The sequence below is a fragment of the Chenopodium album genome, chromosome 2 (genome assembly GCF_948465745.1).
Source record: "Chenopodium album chromosome 2, dcCheAlbu1.1, whole genome shotgun sequence".
Lineage (NCBI taxonomy): Eukaryota > Viridiplantae > Streptophyta > Magnoliopsida > Caryophyllales > Amaranthaceae > Chenopodium > Chenopodium album.
The window spans coordinates 6,685,432-6,704,117 of NC_137835.1; the positions used below are offsets into that span (position 1 = coordinate 6,685,432).

General features: G+C 35.9%; 1 protein-coding gene and 1 long non-coding RNA gene across 3 annotated transcripts; one reads left to right on the forward strand and one right to left on the reverse strand.

The window, feature by feature from the left end:
• Nucleotides 1-702: 702 nt before the first annotated feature.
• On the reverse strand, nt 703-3,984 carry LOC145581276 (uncharacterized). The gene is made up of 2 exons (XR_014099616.1): nt 3,662-3,984; nt 703-910 (listed from the first exon to the last, which is right to left on the reverse strand). It is a non-coding gene; the product is annotated as an uncharacterized LOC145581276 (long non-coding RNA).
• Nucleotides 3,985-4,837: 853 nt separating this feature from the next.
• Nucleotides 4,838-16,332, forward strand: LOC145594647 (LRR receptor-like serine/threonine-protein kinase FEI 2). 2 transcript variants are annotated; one of them, XM_081650980.1, is made up of 14 exons: nt 4,838-5,077; nt 6,188-6,394; nt 7,355-7,490; nt 8,338-8,409; nt 9,736-9,807; nt 10,659-10,730; nt 11,268-11,339; nt 11,422-11,493; nt 11,948-12,036; nt 12,244-12,408; nt 12,526-12,858; nt 12,953-13,198; nt 15,182-15,315; nt 15,641-16,332. In XM_081650980.1, the coding sequence occupies exons 2-14, from the start codon at nt 6,298-6,300 to the stop codon at nt 15,857-15,859; spliced, it is 1,779 nt and encodes a 592-aa protein (XP_081507106.1). In that variant the 5' UTR covers nt 4,838-5,077; nt 6,188-6,297; the 3' UTR covers nt 15,860-16,332. The 2 variants fall into 2 exon arrangements, with proteins under 2 accessions (XP_081507106.1, XP_081507114.1); XM_081650988.1 differs by having other exon boundaries at nt 11,948-12,024.
• Nucleotides 16,333-18,686: the final 2,354 nt, after the last annotated feature.

The following is an 18,686-nucleotide window of genomic DNA, read 5'->3' on the forward strand; positions in this document are numbered from 1 at the left end:
TGTCCCCGTGATAAACAAAATATGTTTATTATCACGTAGATTAACTTGTATTTCCTCATGGTATTTGGCTTCAGTAGTAATAAATCTCATTCAAATTGGATTTTAATAACACTATGTCTTTTATGGTAAATTAATTGTTAACTAGCTTTAGTTGTAAAATTCTAAAAATATAGAAGAAAATTTCCAAAAGCTACTCCAACCACTAACCTCTACTCCAACCACTACATTGCCAAACACTCATATTTTTTAATACTGATTAAAATAAGTCAAACCACTAAAAACTACTTAAAAGATACTGCGGAACACCCCCTTAACTAGTTTAAGGCCAATACCTCAACGTTATTCAAAATGTCAAGGTGTAATTTTTGACAATTATTCCTACAATTTTATGTCAAAATAGTATAGTAATTGATAGACCCTCAATGTTTAAAAATCTCAACAGATTTGTAACTTTGCTCATGAAAATTTGCTTCTTAAGAATTTTAGGAGGAATCATTTTCGAAATTAGTCGCGCACAACACCTCTTGCCTCTTGGTCAAGGCGATTAGCCACTAATTCTGCTTTTGTAGGAAGACTGATCAAACATAAATGCAAATATGCAATTCCTTTCTGAGCAACATGCACAAAATATACTGATATGATCTAGTTGCATAATTTTCTAAGGAAATTGGTTTGAAGCTAGGTCCCTGAATTATTTTAAACAGGAAACAACAACCACAAAGCAATTGTATATAGTTCGAAGTTTATATATTCGGGTACAATTTAGACAAATAACCAGTATTATGGAGGATTTTCTACACCTTAAAAACTGGTTTATGCTGTTGTGTCAACTTGAGTTGCTTGGTGGCTTTTCCTTGGGATGTTTCGAGCCATAGTGGTCAACAAGCTGTTTTTCATTTGCTAGCAGTGCCTGCAAAAGCCAGAATCAAACACACACACACACATTTAAGGAGTTGAAGAGTTTATAATCATGGTTATATAAACTGAATAACATGGGAATGGTAAACTAGAGCATCAGCTACTTTTACTTGGTAAACAACAAATAGTTAAGAACGAGGGAAAACATACAAATCAAAACATTTAGATCAGTAGAAAATAAACCAAAAGGTTCATCGATTACGTACTCACAAGATCAAATTGATTGATAAAGCCAACGAGCATAGCTAATAATACCTACTCCACATGAGAAGCAAAAGAGAGAGAAAAGAAAAAAAAGAGGTAACCATGGATCGATCATGCAAAATACCAAAAGAAGGATGGATTGACAGTTAAGGAGTTGGAACAAAACAGCAGATAAAGGTACTAGGAAAAACAAGAGGCAAAAAGAGACATTTGCAAAGAGCTACCAGAGGGTCTCCAAACCCATTGCTCCTTTAGCTAAAATTGAACAAGGGGGGATCAAGAGCAGTAAAGAGATCACACGAACACAAACTTGTGAAGCACTAGGGATTTTTTTCAGTTTAACCATTCAAATAGTCATTATATACTTTATACACCTCTTAAGCAAAGGATCAAAGAAAACAATGTTCATCTGTCTATATTGCCAGTTTACCACAAATCACGATATTAGAGATTTGTGTCTCTCTTAAAACTATGAGCAAGTTGATTCCGTCATTCAAGCAACACAAAAAATAGAGCACCTCATAAACAGTCATAGTCCTTGCAGCAGAGCAACACGAGGAAAGTGGCCACATATTTTTCACATCTCTACTAATAAGATATTAATTAACTAACCACCAGCAATATGCAAATCAAGAAAAAATAGTACCTACCCTCAGTCTCACTCAGGTCCCACAGACCCTGTTTACATTATGATGTGCAAGACCAGAAGCCAGGATCAGGGTGATAAAAATACAATCATGGCAATTCATCTAGTGTGTGAGGAATAGCCTAACAGTTGCCACTGTTAAGACATGCACACTTCTTGTTTACATAAGTTTATATCACGATTCAACAGAGGCGATGGTAAGAAAAAAAGTTTATGATAAACTCAAACAAACATCCACAACGTTACATAAAAAAAAGGAGGCTGCACTAAATTTGGGGCAAACAACAGACCAAGGTTGCTGGAGTGCACCAGAGGAGGTTATAGATGTGAAGAGCACTATGTGATGCAGTTCATTGGTTCACATACACTGTGGCATACTGGCATGTGGCATCCACCATTCATAATGCAGTGTTTTTGGTGTGATATTTCCTTCATGTATAACAGAATTACCTCGGTAATCTAATGCTCAATTTAACTATAGTGGCCTACACCGTTCATAATGACGTGATTTCCCTTGGCATATAGAGCAATGCAACAAAGGAGTCTGTAGCTGGGAGTACTAAGTGATGCAACTCATTTAACTAAACAGTGGCATCCACCCTTCAATGCAGTATAATTATAGAACAGTGCATTCCAAAACATTTTCAACCTCAGAAAGCTTCTTTCAACCAATTTGTAAGCTCCATCTCAAGAGGCTAGGGATTCTACTAACTTGTGCAAGACAATGAAATACAATTCATGAGCTCCTCTAAGGGCTTGCATAGTCTTGCTATCAAATGACATTGGCATGGGTAATATCAATTCTCTGAACAAAAATACAAGGATCCAACACCCCATCACAAATTTTCTACTACCTTTCATGTTCACATGGCGAAAGAACAAGAAAAAAGTGATTGCCACAGGCAATAACTAGAACTATCTAATATATCAGTTTGTGAAGTAAAACAAGTAGTAAAAAAACAAAGGATTAATTTGGTACCTCATGTCACTAGTACACAATTAGTATACTTATACCAACTTTTAGCGTATAGGTTATAAAATAGGAAAAGAGAGGCTATCCCATCATCACCAGCTAATTGATATTATCTATTGCAGACACGTATAATAGATGTTCATCTGTATCGTTTTATACTTGCATTCCTAAACCCTTACCCCTCATTTGAACCACTGGCACTTTTTGAAAAAACAAAAAAGAATAGGAAATCAAAACTTGATTACTGAATAGGATCTACCCTTTTTTAAAGTCCAAACATTACCCCATAAATCGCCGTCGTTTACAGGACACTTTTTGGTAAAACTGTTTATTTTTTCTTTGTTACAGTCTTACAAATAGACTCATAAACCTACTGGTTCTAATTTATGAGGTTGAAATATGAATTGACATGCAAGCATCACCATCTCACTCTCACCGCCTCAACTAGCCTTCTACCATACATCCCATGTACTTTCTTATGAAACCAAACATAACTTTTACATCCCACAAAAACAGCCACGGTACACGAACCTTCACAATTAATCCTTTGAGTACCAACATAATTCAATCAAAAACTATCACTTATAATATTTCATGATGTCCGGAAAAAGATGAGACCTATTGTTCACTATATTACTAGCAAAAGAGTACAATACTATCAACAAAAGATGACAATTGCTTTTCTTTGCAAATAAATTATGCAAAATTGACCAACTATTACACACTAAGTGACTAATTAAAATCAGATTCACATTGATTCCAGCAATAAAAGAACAATTCAAATACCCAGAAAGTCATACAAACTCCAAAATTGACACAAAATTCAGACAACCCAGATAGAAAAAAACATTCATAAAAGATCAAATTGCAAAGATTGAAACTTTTCAATGAAAGTCAGATACCCTGAGAATGAAACGAACCTTGCAGATGGGACAGACAACTTTGAGGCCAACAGCACGAGCTTCAATCTGGGAACCCTTGGACTTAGAATTTTTCTCAGCATTCTTTTTCTGAGCTTCGATCTTTTGCTTTCCTCTTGTCATTTCTTGAATTGGGGAACACCAAGAAAGGGTTGCGTTGGTTTCAAGTTTCGATCTTTGTGGTCAGCGTTTGTGCCTCTTCTCTGATCTGCACCTTCGGCCTTCGCCACCAGACAACCCCACCAAGCTTCCACTTAAATAAGGGGGAGTTATTATGTAGTTGAAGGATGACTTTTATATCCCACCTTTAATTTGTCTCGTGTCATGCACGATAATTTTTTCGGAGTACATGTTTAAGTAAATACTTCATTTGAGTATTTTATATCGACAAAAATGTTAGTAATTGGTTGGTAAAGTCTAGGTAGAGGTGTTATATTATGTAATATGAGTATAAAATACATAAGCAAAAACAAAATAAGTGGCTGTTGTAAAGTTTTGTAATGTTTTGTTTAAGTGTTTAGGGACATATATCGGCAATATTGCCAATACGACTTTGTATTCGTAAGGTGTATTACATATAGTAAAGTAACAAGATAAAGTTGGTACATGGAAAATATATGACAAAGACTCGTAAGATGTATATCAATGGTTAAATTAGTACTCCGTACTAAAAACAATTGGTAGCCTAACTTTGTTTGGATTGGTAGTAACTAAAATCTAAAATAATCATAAAATTGGTATTGAAAATTGATGAATCAGAAATTCACAACTTAATAGTTATTTAAAAAGAAAATGAAGGATAAAAGAAATAATTAAAAATGTATATATAAACCTTAAGTCAAGGCTCACCTTTGCTCCTCCTTACCGCCACGCTCCTCGTCATAATGATGCCACCGCCGTCACTAGTTCACCACCCCCATCGCCCGCCCCTACCAACCGCCGTCATATATACAACTTTGAATAAAAAGTCAAAGGACATTATAGACATTTCCAAGGGTTGATTAATACGAAGTACGGAGCATTAGTACTTGTACTCAATAATAATACAGTAATCCACTCTACTTGCTACAAATCATTGTACTTAAACGACGTCGGTTGCACGTGCGGAACATCCTCCTTGCACGTGCCAACTCTCTCTCCTCTCATTGGCTCGTCCCAGTTCATAGAGCATCTTCCTCACTCACTTTCTCTCTCTTCTCACTTTACACTCTCTCAACTCTTTCTCTCTCTTCGCCATTATCATCATTATCGTCGACTTTCTCTCTCCTCGAATTCGCTGAAATTTAGGTCTTCTTCTTAGCTGCAGATTATAGGAGAAACTTCTGGAAGTTGTATTTTTTTCCACCGATTTTTTTTCGTATCTGAGATGCATTTTCAGTGAAGGAAATTGCATCTCAGATTTCGATCATTTAAGAGGTAATTACTGGATGTTTTGTCAATCAATTGCTTAATTTTGAGTTTAATTTGGTTATCGATTTCGGTTTTTTGTTCAATTGATGATTTTTCTTGTTTTTTAGGGTTTAACCTTTTTTTTATTTTGATGTGATTGTTCTTGATTTTTAGTCAGTAGTGTAGAATTTACTGAGAATAGTGAATTTAGTTTAATTTAAGTACTTTTAGGGGTTTTAGGGTTTATGTTGAATTGGTAGGTGGAATTTAGTGAAGAAAGTTAGCTGTTTACTGAATTTTGGTTACTGTAAATGGTTGTGGAGCTTGAGTGCTATTCTGCGAGTTATATTTGAAGAATTAAGCTGCATTGCAGCATTGGTATGCTGAAGTGCAATCAGGGGTTTTGATGGGATTTTGAGGCGGTTTATCGGGTTAGAGTTGGATCGCTCTGAGTCTTCTACTTGATCAATTTAGAGCTACCTAATCTTTCTGATTATTGTTAAGTGGTTGCTACAATATTAATGCAGTTGGAGGCATCCTAATCTTTCTGATTCGTGTTTAAGTGGTTGCTACAATATTAATTGCAGTTTGAAATTTTATGCCTTGTGTTGAAGCTATCTTTCCGAAATTAAATTACCCCCTGCTATTCATTTTATTTATTTATTTTTTATTTTTATTTCCCAGACGAATGAGATTGCCCCCTGCTATTTGACTTGCGAGCTAATGTGGTCTTTGCCATTTTGAGGTCGAGGTTATAATGAGAAAGATTTTGACAATGTTGTGATTTTTGGCTAATTAAGGTGGCTGCTTTGAGTGGGTCAAGTGTATATTTCCTGATTTAAAGTCTGTTAGTTTTTGATCATGTGATTTTAGAGCTGTCATTTGCCACTCTATTCAATGTCATTGCTTACCTTGAATTTGCCTCTCTAAGCTCTCATTATATTAACTTGTACTGTATATTCTATGTTTTTTCTTAAAAATATTGGTGCTTTTACTCTCCTTTTGCATGCTTTGGGAGTGATAGTTTTGACTTGATATCTTATGCTTTATGCTATCTGACATCAATGATCTTAAACATGGTTGTTGGGTACATGTACTCGTTATTGTAATGCTGATCTTCACTATTATTCTTTGCAGTTATTTGATAGATAAAACTTGTAATGACGATATGCGGAGCAGGGAGAGACACTATAATTGGGTATATCAGATGATATACTGTGTTCTTATCATGCTTTGCTTTCTCCGCCATGGAAATTGTTCAGTTGAGACTCGGTCACATGTACAATGTATTTGCTGTAGTGATATGCATTCTGGTCGCTGGTAGCAGAGCTCTCAGTCCTGACGGTTGGTTTTGTTTCTTTATTGTCCATTTCTTGTTCTCTTACCACTAACTGAGTCCTGCAGAAGTTTATTTGCCTTTTGTAAGGAATCTAGGACATGAACTTTACACTGAGCCTCTGCCGATCTCTTTTTCGTATGAGATATATTATAAATAATGTTAAAATGTTTGTCTTAAATGTTATCACCCATTATTTGCCTCCTGTCAGGACATGCCCCCCCTTATACAGGGTATGTATAACCTCAACATTATAAATGATTCACATCAGGTGGATGTTATTAATGTAATTTTTATTGACTTTTTTTTTTTTTGTGATATTAGGTTATTAAAACAGATTTTTTTTTTTTTTTTTTTTTTTTACTGAATTATTATTTTTATTGATGATTGAAATAGGTTCAAGCTGATCTAAACCTTTCATCCTAGGTCCTATTTTTCTAAAGTTGTGCTGTTGGAAGTATTTAACGGGGAAATTTGAAATGAACAAAACAAACTCGTTAAGAGGCAGAAACCTATATAAAAAGGAGGTGTCAAGTCCATCTCCCCCCCCCCCCCCCCCTCTCCTCTTAAAGAAATAATATTAAGGGATTTAGGAACTTGTAGATGAGCCACATGTTTGCTCCATATACAAATCACTTTGTAATGGATTATTATGGTGTTTCCTCTTTCCTGCATAATACACTTCTTGACATATGTTGAAGAATCATAAATCTGTTGTTCAGTATGTGCTGTTAGTCTGTGATGATATAGAGTCCATCATTAGCATCTTGGCGTTTGAAATTTGTCACTTTTTGTCGTAGCTGCCATAATCGTTCATGTATTACCTGCCACTTCTTTATCTTGGATTGCATGTTGTATATCTGTGTCTGTTGACTGGAAAGTTTTATATTGCCTAGAGAACCCAAGGGTTTCCTTGCTCATATTTTTTTTATTACTAAAATCATGTTGTTCTGTTTGTATACATGCAGGTGAGGCCCTTGTGAATTTTAGAACATCAGTTCCCAACTCAGATGGTATTCTTCAAAAGTGGAGACCTGAAGATCCTGATCCATGTAGGTGGAAAGGAGTGACATGCAATGAGAAATCCAGGCGGGTTATACAATTGTAAGTTTTGATACTTTGTTTTATTTTGGTGATAAATTCATAACATTTAAGAGTATTGCATGTGGCTTGTTAGAGGTTAGGACTCCTAGTTGTTTGAGATAAAAAAATGGATGGAGCATTACTTTCATACGACTCAATTTGTTGCCTTGTTTCCTGTGTTTATACCTGTTTAATCTTTGCTGATAGAGAAAAATTGTGCCTCCACTATTTGAATATTGACCATTTTAAATTTTAAACTATTCACAAATTCAACCATTTTTTGTGATTTTTAGGCAAGAAAAAAGTGTAGTCATGTGGGATTTTTTTTAATTTGTCTTGATTTTTTTTACTTTCAATATCAACTTTTTATGAATATATAATTAAACTTATCTATGGTTCAACTTGTGTTTTGGTAAGTATGATACTCAAATAGTGCAATTATAAAGCAATGAAGGAAGTAATTGTTTTGGATATAATCTTCAATTTGGCATCAGAAATTTGGGGCTTTTTTCCTTTGAAATATTCACCCATTTCTGTGAGGAGCTTTTTTCCTACTCCTCTCTTGCATTAAGGGCTAGACTTTGGATTGTTAATTTCAATCACTTCTTGAAATCATATTAGTTGCTTTGTGATAATAAAGGAGTTAAGATTCACGGGCTTATATTTATGACGTGTACTGGTGACTTAGTGTCTTAGTGTACTACAATTAGGGCTCAAAATTTGCATCAAATTCATATAATTGTTTGCTTTACATGTTTGTGCTTGTAACATGTTCAATTTATATCCACCTCTTGTAACATTGTCTATTTTCTTTATTGTGGGTTTTGGTGGCTATGAGTGATGTTTGTTTTCATGCCTTTATTTGTAGGAATCTTTCACACCACAAGTTGAGTGGACAAATACCTCCTGATATTGGGAAGCTTGACCAATTGGAGATCTTGTAAGCAACTCTCGTGACTTTCATTGTTGGCTTCATTCTTTTTCTAGTTTAGCTTTTGTCCTGAATAATTTTATTTGGGATCATTTTATGTGCATTTGTTCATGTATGTACCTAATTAGACGCACACACTCGCATGTATTGATGAATTTATGACTTTATGTACAACAGCAATAAAACCAAAGCCTTATGTTTCTCTCTTGGTCATCCACAAATATTCTTTTCATTCTTTTGCTTTTGTTTAGCACTACATATATGTATACACCTTTATTTGAATATCTTATTAGGAAAATTTGGGAGAAACTACCTTAAAAAAACCAGTTTTTGTGAAATACTACTTAATATTAATAATGCTGTAAGCTACCTTATATTATACTTTTTGTTGTATGATGGCACCTTATCCAGATTCTAGTTGTTGACCAAAACTTTTCAGGCGTTAACCCTCCCTTGTGCAAGCCACATGACTTAAATGAAGATTTATCACTGTTTTTCACACCCAATTTCCCTCCTTATTTACTTTGTTTTTCCTCTCTTTTCAATTCTCCTCAAATGTCATTGTCAATCCTCAAAATAATTGATCAATTCCTATCAGCCTTCAAATTTCAACTCTAATTGAAGGATTTCTGTTGCAAATTACAACGGGAATCTCCATAATAAACTCACTCTTATAAGCAATTCATAGGTAACATGTTATTTTTCCCCTCCCTTTTCTTTTGGTGGGTGCTTGAGTTCTAAAGTTTTTTTTTCCTCCCCGAATCTAGAAAACTAGATGAAAGTTCAGTTTCAGTATGCAATTCCGGAAGAAATGAAGTATTAAAATACTTAAGTTTAATTTGTTTAAAAAAAGAGCGAGTAACGTGGGTGTTAAGATACCGAGGAATTGAGATTTTTATAATTTTGTTTTGTTTGGGGGTAGGGTTTCATGGGTTGATAATTGAGATTAAAGATGATGTAAATGGGTTTGAGATTGGATAATTTTTATGGGAAATGTAAATCAATTGAAGATGCACATAAGGTGTTCAATGAATTGCCTGGGAGAAAGTTTCTTGAACATGTATGCTTGTTGGGATGTTAATTTTGAGGACAGTGCGTAGAGGGTGTTTGATGCAAAAACAAAGAGGAATCGGGTTTTGTTGAATGTCATGATGTGATACTCAGATAATTGAATAGTGCTAGCCCTGCTAGGATGTTGGTTGATGATTTGTCTTTTAAAAATGTTATTTTGTAAACTTTTATGAATTATGGCAGATATATTGTCTTATCATATACATTTGTCTTAGATATTAGTAATTAACAAAAATTAATTTCCATCATTTGCCTGTTTTCCAGGGAACTTAGTAACAACAATTTTTATGGAAAAATTCCTTCAGAACTGGGAAATTGTACAGGGCTGCAAGCACTGTAAGTCACAGAGCTATTTATTTTGTTACTCATAATTTGTTGTATTTGGGCGGCTACCTTTTTTTCCTCTGTATGGCATCTAGATAAAGATTCTGTGTCAAATTGGATGGGCAGCAGTGTTGAGGCTGCTCACTAGTGTCCTAGTGTAAGCCGGTATAATCAAGGATACATGATAGGTTTATATTTCTCGAGTTCTTGTCCAAAAAATTCTGTAATAAGCAAACAAGTAGGATCTTGTGCTTTTGTGGAGCAGTTCTATTTATCGACAAATGTCCATTTACATGCTATTAAGGGAGTAGAATTATTATTGTAAGGATGCAACTAGATAGGAAATTTTTTGACACTGTTCAACCGGAGTGTATCTATACATACAAATCTTAGAGGAAGTTTGTTGATCTATGATTATTTTTCTATAGAGAATTTAATGCCTGATGTTTTCAATTACATTCAAATGAGCCAAGATATTGAAACTAGATGGTGTTATATACTGATAAATACAAATTTCTGATATTAACGACTTCTAGTATACTCTGGGTAACATTCCTGTTTTCAAGTCATTGATCTCTAAGCCATTCCGCCATCGCTGTCGAGTGATTCATTGAATTTGTCCAGTAAAAGGAGTTCAAACATATGCTTCTTCATATAATTGTCATGAGTAACAGTATTCAGAAGACGTCAAGAGGTGAGAGTATACTCATTAGTTATGTTGGGATTGTATGAACTCGATGCTGAAGTATTTTGTTGGGAAATGACAATGTTGAGGATTTGGCTGCTAAGTTATTTTTGTTCTATTATTTTTAGTATATTTGGGATACTGCTGTTAGGTAATACTTCTCTCTTCAAATTCACAGATACCTGCAAGGCAACTATTTAAGTGAACAGATTCCCAGCGAGCTGGGGAATCTTACCGGGCTTCAATCTCTGTAAGTAATTTTCAACTATATTCTAATGTTTGTTTCCTGGATTTTTGTTCTTTCTTGAAGCTGTACACCATCAGCTGCTTTCTATAGTGGAAGAAGCTTAGTTCTTTCATGTTTTTGTCATAATTGTGACCAACTCTAAGATCATTTGGCGAATTGGTTGTTGATCTGCACCTCAGTGAGAGCTCGCACTGGGTTTTTATTGTGTATATATACATGTATTTTGGGATCGTAACTAATTGGATTGTGACGTGTGATGGTATGTGAGTGTGACCAAGGAAATGAAACTTTTAGGAAGCTATTGTCTTTTTATCTGATGTGCCATCACCTAAATGCTATATTCAAAACTTTTATATAGGTTGTACCTAATATTTGTACGCATACAATCAATTTTCCCTTGTTTACATTTCTTCTTTTGTCGAGCTTTTGTAATTGATTTCGTAGAGCCTTGGCTTTCTGTCTCGTGAATTTTCCAACACTTAATAGATGATGCATCTTCTTAAACTATTGATAATAAGTGATTATTATTTGTGTTCACAGTGATATATCAAGCAATTCACTCAGTGGATCAATTCCTCCTTCACTTGGACAACTAAACAAACTCACTGCTTTGTAAGTATCTAAACAATTTCAAGATAGGTGCTCATGTAATTGTATCAAATCAATATTGAGCTGATGTCCTAATGTTTCATAGCAATTTGTCTACGAACTTCCTGGTTGGACCCATACCGTCAGATGGTGTACTTGCCAAGTTTGCTCAAGACTCGTAAGTATGCTGTTGTTTAATTCCTATTTGAGATTCTTTGATGTTCCTGATTTCTTTTCAGATGGCTATGTTTTATGTCTATTTTTGTCCACTTAGGTTTATAAGTTATCATGCATTGCTTGCTGAGCTTTGCTCTTGTTGTCATGTTAACTGTACTCTACATCTTGCCTAAGAGACTAAGACATTAATGCTCTTCTTGCCCCTCCTTCCCTCCTGTTTTAAACAACTTAGTGCATGATTCAACCTTGCAAGTATCCTGTTATTGGGAGTCTGTAACTTCAGGACTGCAGTATTTAGGCTTCTTGATGTTTCACATCGATCTGATGCATCCAACTGTTCTACTTTTTGTGTGTGTTTATTTTTAAGGAAATTTGTTTCTGATGATGCAGTTCTCAGCTACAGATAATATTTCCTTTTTTTTCAATTTCTGTGTGTAATATTTTCGCTCATCCAGTTTTGTAGGAAATCGTGGCCTCTGCGGTAAGCAAATTGATGTGGCTTGCAAGAACGGAGGGACGGGAGGAATTCCAGGTAGTTCTCCAGGTAATCTTGAATGTGCAAATGTGAGCATTTATTTTATTTGTAGTGTTAGAATTCATGCATTTAAAAGGCATATCTTGGTTCACCTCCTGTTAAAATCAAAGCCACAATTGTCATGGGCAGGTCACATTTGTTTGGTTTTAGCTTATTTTTATTCTTCTATTTTTTTCATCCCTTGTGAGTATGTTCATTTTCAATCATATCATGTAGGTCAAGGTGATGGCAAGAAGCCGTATTCGGGCCGACTACTTATTAGCGCATCAGCAACTGTTGGAGCCTTACTTTTGGTGGCTTTAATGTGTTTCTGGGGATGCTTTTTGTATAAGAAGCTTGGTAAAAATGATGCTAAAGGTCTAGCAATGGATGTTAGTGGAGGTGCTGTTCTGTTGTGGGCTATCTTCAAATTTTATGCATCCTTGTTGAGATTTATCATATTTGATTTGCACTGAAAATATTCTGAGTGCATAAAATTCATGCTTTTTGTTGCTTCAGGTGCATCAATTGTGATGTTTCATGGAGACCTTCCATATTCTTCAAAAGACATTATTAAGAAGTTGGAGAACTTAAACGAGGAACACATAATTGGCTGTGGTGGCTTTGGGACCGTGTACAAACTGGCTATGGATGATGGTAATGTCTTTGCATTGAAGAGAATCGTAAAGTTGAATGATGGTTTTGACCGATTCTTTGAAAGGGAACTTGAAATTCTTGGGAGCATCAAACACCGATATCTTGTAAATCTTAGAGGATATTGCAATTCACCCTTATCAAAATTGTTGATCTATGATTATTTACCTGGAGGAAGTTTGGATGAAGCACTTCATGGTAAGATATCTATACATATAGTGCTTTTATTATGTGTTCCTATCTATGATTTGGCAGATTTGTATTACATGATATGGTGATGATGGATTTACAGAAAAATCTGAGCTGCTGGACTGGGATGTGCGCCTGAATGTAATTCTGGGGGCAGCAAAAGGGCTGGCCTACCTGCACCATGATTGCTCCCCGCGCATAATTCATCGGGATATTAAGTCAAGCAACATATTGCTTGATGCAAATTTTGAGGCCCGTGTCTCTGATTTTGGACTGGCTAAGTTGTTGGAGGATGAGGAGTCCCACATCACAACAATTGTTGCTGGAACATTTGGTTATCTTGCTCCTGGTGGGTAATCCTGAGACACTAGCTCAACCTAAATTTCATGAATAAATTATCTGCATATCCTTTTTTACAAGGTTTTATCATTTTATGCTGCCAGTGTCCAACTGTCCACCATATTTGATGAAAATTTTCTGATGCTGAAATGTTCATGTGAAGGCTTGCTGTGATATCACATCTAATTAGACTTATATTTATCACTATTGTTTCTGGCACATATATTTTGTAAAATCATCAGTATTATATATCTTCCAGTATCCTATATTTTTCTTTTTGCACTATACTAAGGAATTCTGTTTCTGAAGATGCTTTTTGTGTGGGTCTTTCACAGTTACTTTCTGTACTAGCCTACTAGGTATAGACTAAATATGTATTAGACTGTGTTGTTTCCCTAACCCATGTACATCGTGATTTATACTAAGCTGTATGTATCTCAATTCCACTTATTATGATATGGAAGCTTTCCAATCTGGTGTTATTCTTAATGTTAACTAGTAAACAATACTATAAACTCTCTATGGTATGGAAGTTAAACCGGTTTTTAGTGATCCACCTATTATTCTAGAAGGATCATGCCCAAGTGTCCTTTGCATTTAAGATTTTGGTCAACAGTTCTGCTGAATTGTGGCAAGGTTTACTCAAGAGCCAGAGGAACATGCATCCAATTCCTGTTTCTAGAAATTTTTTTACAACTCTCTTGGACTCTCCACACCTCTCCTCTCTTCCCTCCCCTTTCACTCCTACCCTCCATCTTTCCTTCAATGATCTGTCCAGTCCCCCCTTCTCTTTCAAGTATATTAGGCTGAAGCAGTGGTGGAGAACTGGAGACTCTTAAATTCAATGATGGTGGTAGGATTGGAATGTCTTAGCTTGAGGGTCGTTGGGGATTCAGCTGGGGTGGGGTTGAGGTTCTCAATGGAGGGGCAGGGCAAGATTAGTTGATTTTGGATAGGGGAGGTGGGGCATGTCAGTGGTAAGGCCCAATACTATAGTTAATACAGAACATTTTTGTGGTATTCGACTGTTCGTTACAAATTGAGACTTCCACTATGTTTGGATAACAATAGTAAAGAGAGAGGAAGAGGAAGTAAAAAAGAGGAAAGAGAGGGAGGTGAGGGGAGGGAAAGAGTGACCTTTCACTTTCTGTCTAAATCTTTCGAACAATGGAAATATTTGATTTATTCATAGGGGAAGGATAATGGATACCTCCGTTTCTTGTCATATCTAAATAAGGGAAAATGTATCCTTCACTCACTTCCTTTCATTTTTCTTTCGTTAATTAGTTGACTGATCAATTATAGTAATTCCTCCTTTTCTTTTTAGTTACATCACTTTCTCAAAATGGAATTTTCAAATTAGTTGCATCACTTTCCATTTTAGTTAATAAACTCTTTATCTCTCTCCTATCAGATGGGTCCATTTTTTTTACTCTCTCTCTCATCTCCAAAAATTACTTAGGAGTCCGCAATTTACAAAGTGATGCAACTAAAAAAATAAACAGAGGAAGTATGTATAATGATGCTTCATGTAGTCATAACATAATGGACTATAAATTTGATATCCATTTTTTTTTTTTTTGCATGCTTGTAACTATTGATATTTGATAATGAATCAGCACATCCAGCTCAGGTTAAGAGTGTAAAATGAATAAGGAGCCTAAGGCTGTTGGAGTGGTGGGCAGCACTGGAGTTTGTTTTTATTTGCATCATCAAGAATTTAAGTCTCTTCCTTTCATGGATTTGATGGCCAAATGACCCCCTAGATATTGCATTTTCTTGCTTCATATGAGGAGCCTGGTTTATACCTAGAGTTTAGTGATGACTTTGTGTGGAACTGAATTGAGTGTATGCCTTGGAAAATAGTTTTTATTTTTGTGGCTCTGTATCATGCAAAGTAATAATGACTATAAAAATTGTGTTTTAATTTTACTGGCAGCAAACTTATTTGCTATGGTCTTTTAATTAACAGAATTTTCACTTTGTCCTACAGAGTATATGCAAAGTGGGAGGGCTACTGAGAAGACTGATGTTTATAGCTTTGGTGTTCTGGTTCTGGAGGTCTTGAGTGGAAAGCGTCCTACAGATGCCTCTTTCATTGAAAAGGGTCTAAATATCGTTGGTTGGGTATGGAATGACTTTTAGATGCTCATGTTCTAACGTCTTCTGATATTTTTTTTTCGTACTTTGGCTGTTGGGCATATACCTGTGTGATTAAAAACTGTGGCTATTTCAAACCTTCTATGAGACAATTGTCGATATTATGATTCTCCACTATGTTTCTGGTCCAGTTCATGATTTATTAAACATTCCCAACAACTTCATAAATTTTATGTTATGTGCATCCTTTCTTTTTTAAAAATCTAAAAAGGTTTGCACATATATGCAATATGCTTCCCTTATTAAGAGTCCACATTTATAATAGCACACTCATACACAACTTTCATTGCAGTTGAATTTTCTAGTGACGGAGGATAGACAAAGAGAGATAGTTGATCAACATTGTGAAGGGGTGCAGCAGGAAAGCCTTGACGCTCTGTTGTCAATGGCTATGCAATGTGTCTCTTCATCTCCTGAAGATCGACCAACCATGCATAGAGTAGTTCAAGTACTGGAATCTGAAGTGATGACACCATGTCCTAGTGATTTTTATGATTCAAATTCTGATTGAGCTATGGGAGGAGCAGTGTGTTGGGATTTTTCTCTTCTCTAGCAACTTCTTATAGAGCAGAAAGAGTGATGCAGTGGCAAAAACAGCATATGCTATTTGTTCATTCTTTCAGAGCTCTGAGGCAATTGGAAGTAGCCATTCACCGCAAGATGACGTTCCCACGGGAAGCTCTTTGGTGGAATTTTGCCATTCGTGATTAGGATTGGGATAAATTGAGTATCGACAAATTGTGTGAGTGCAGTTAATCCATTTATTTACCATAGTTTTGTTTTGTTTTTTTTTTTTGTTTTTCCTCCAACATTTGTTGAAGTGTATATACTTATTGTACAAATTGAGACACTACTGGCCATAAATGATTACCCTGTTACTTGTTTGTCATCTTTGTAAAGTAGAAATCACCTGAATAATTAGCTTATCAGCATTTCTTGTTTTTGAGACTCAATTATCGATTATTGCTGTACTTCATTGCCATAGTTGCAAAGTTTGTGTGCATTACAGGCGGCTATCTTGTCTCTAATTTGTTGAGAAAGCTTGTCTTTAATCTTCACTGATGCTTCTGCATCCTCAAGCCTCTCTTTCTGCTGCATTTTTATTTTTATTTTTTATTTTCATATTTGATGTTATTAGGATTTACTTCGGTTATCCGAGTAGTAATTACTGATTTAATGAGCCATTCGCAATTTCACAGTCTAAATTAGTTTATACTTACACATGCATGGCTTAATCTCTGAGACAAGCATATGACTACTGGTAGGATCAACCAGGTAGCACTCTTTGTTCGATACCGGCATGCACGAGCCCTTTCTTTTAATGGAGAGAGTCAACTTGTACACGGACGTCGTTCGTGCTTAGCGTAAAACGCTTAATTGGGTTTGCGACGAATAAACGCCCATTCGCCCTCAACATTCGGCATCCTGGGGCACAACTAGAGACCGTACACCTGACCAACAACGCTTAGTTTTCGCCGTTGAGGTTGGAGGACAGACCCAACAACATGGTCCACCAAACACCCAAAGGATGTCATGCGGAAACAAAAGATTTATAGGGACATCAATACCGTCATTAGGAATTAAACACAGAAAACCATACCTCGCCCAAGGCTTACCGCACTTGGAGCAAACACTGCACAAGCATGGAGCCTGCCAACCAAAAAAACCGATCATTACTCACACATTTTCTATACCACTATTTTAAGAAATCCCGAGCGTACAATCTACAACCTCAAATATGACTGCAAGAATTCGTCGAAATCCCTCAACTAGCACCGTAAGACGCAGACCTGATCAATGGTTCGGGCCGGGCCGGGTTCGGGCCGGGCCGAGGCATAAAAAATCAGCTCATTTTTCAGGTCGGGCCTAACTTCGGGCCAAAATTTTCATGCCCAAACCTGCCCAAAATGGACGGGCCGTGCGGGTTTTTCGGACCGGGCCAAAAAAATGAACTAAAATAGCTTAAAAATGCATTCCCATGCCCGCCCAAAAAAAAAAAAAAATTCGAGCCGAACCAGGCCCGACCCGATTTCGGGCCGAAAAATGCTGCCCAAAACCTGCCCAAAATCGGGTCGGGCCAGCGGGCCGGACTTGTTGTGATCAGCTCTAGTAAGACGTGAAAACAACAATTCCGATCGTGAACTCAGGCTAGACTCGCTATTACGATGATTTCATGCAACAATGTGGAGAATTGGACTACTCACAAATACTAATCGTCCTCGCTTGTATTCGATTATTATAGCTTGCCATCAATCCACCTTGAAACACTACTTCCTCATCGGTTCGCGGATACCCTATGTAGACGACTGAAATAAGGCAACAGACGGAGTTCCATTAGTTCGCCAAGGTTTTCCAAGCATGCAACCCCACAACCACAAACGTAGTAGCACAGCAACAAATATTTGTCGTGTTGTACCACAGCTTCGCCGAATGAATTCCCGGACTGCGTATCCTGAAACAACAAAAAGCCGTTACAAGAAATAGTTGAAAACACCCAAACTAACAGTAACACAATAATTGGTCAAAAATTGAGAAAATGTGATAATAACACCTACCTTTTTTTTTAATGGAATCCAAAGAAAGGATATTAATCTTCATTTTGACCCTTTTTTTTAAAAAAATAAATAAATAAATTTTGTGGGCCCCAAAAATGGAAGATACGGGAAAAAGGCAGTAATTGGAAAAATTGGAAAAGTTGTTGAAACAGCCCCAGAACATGGGAAAAAGTTTTGGAATGGTAAGGGGGATGTAATTTTGACACTTTGGCACATCCCATATTACCCTTACTGCTCGTTTTTCGAGGTTGTTTTTTACCGGGAATGTGTCAATTGACCCCGGGACATGGTGATTGAGGGAAAGTTTGTGTGTAATTTGATGATGGAATATGAGATGAGATGTGATACTTAGATTACAAACATGAATAGTACTAGTATGATGATTCCATAAAAGTATTATTATTATCCACAGTCCATCAATCGACACATCAATCAACATATATGTGAATAGTAGTCTGATTATCCATAGTTACATCATATATAACATGTGTTCTTTTCCAATTCCAAACCATAGTGTGAAGTCACATCACATCACTATTGTCAAATCCCATTATATTATGACATCATATCATTATAAATATAATTACATAATATGACATCATTATATCCATATGACATCATTATTTTCAAGTCACATCACTTCAATATACTTATATGACATCATTATTGTCAATTAATATCACTTCCATCATTATTATATGACATCATTATTGTCAAGTCACATCACTTCATGACATCATAATATACTTTTATGACGTCATTATATTCATATGACATCATTAT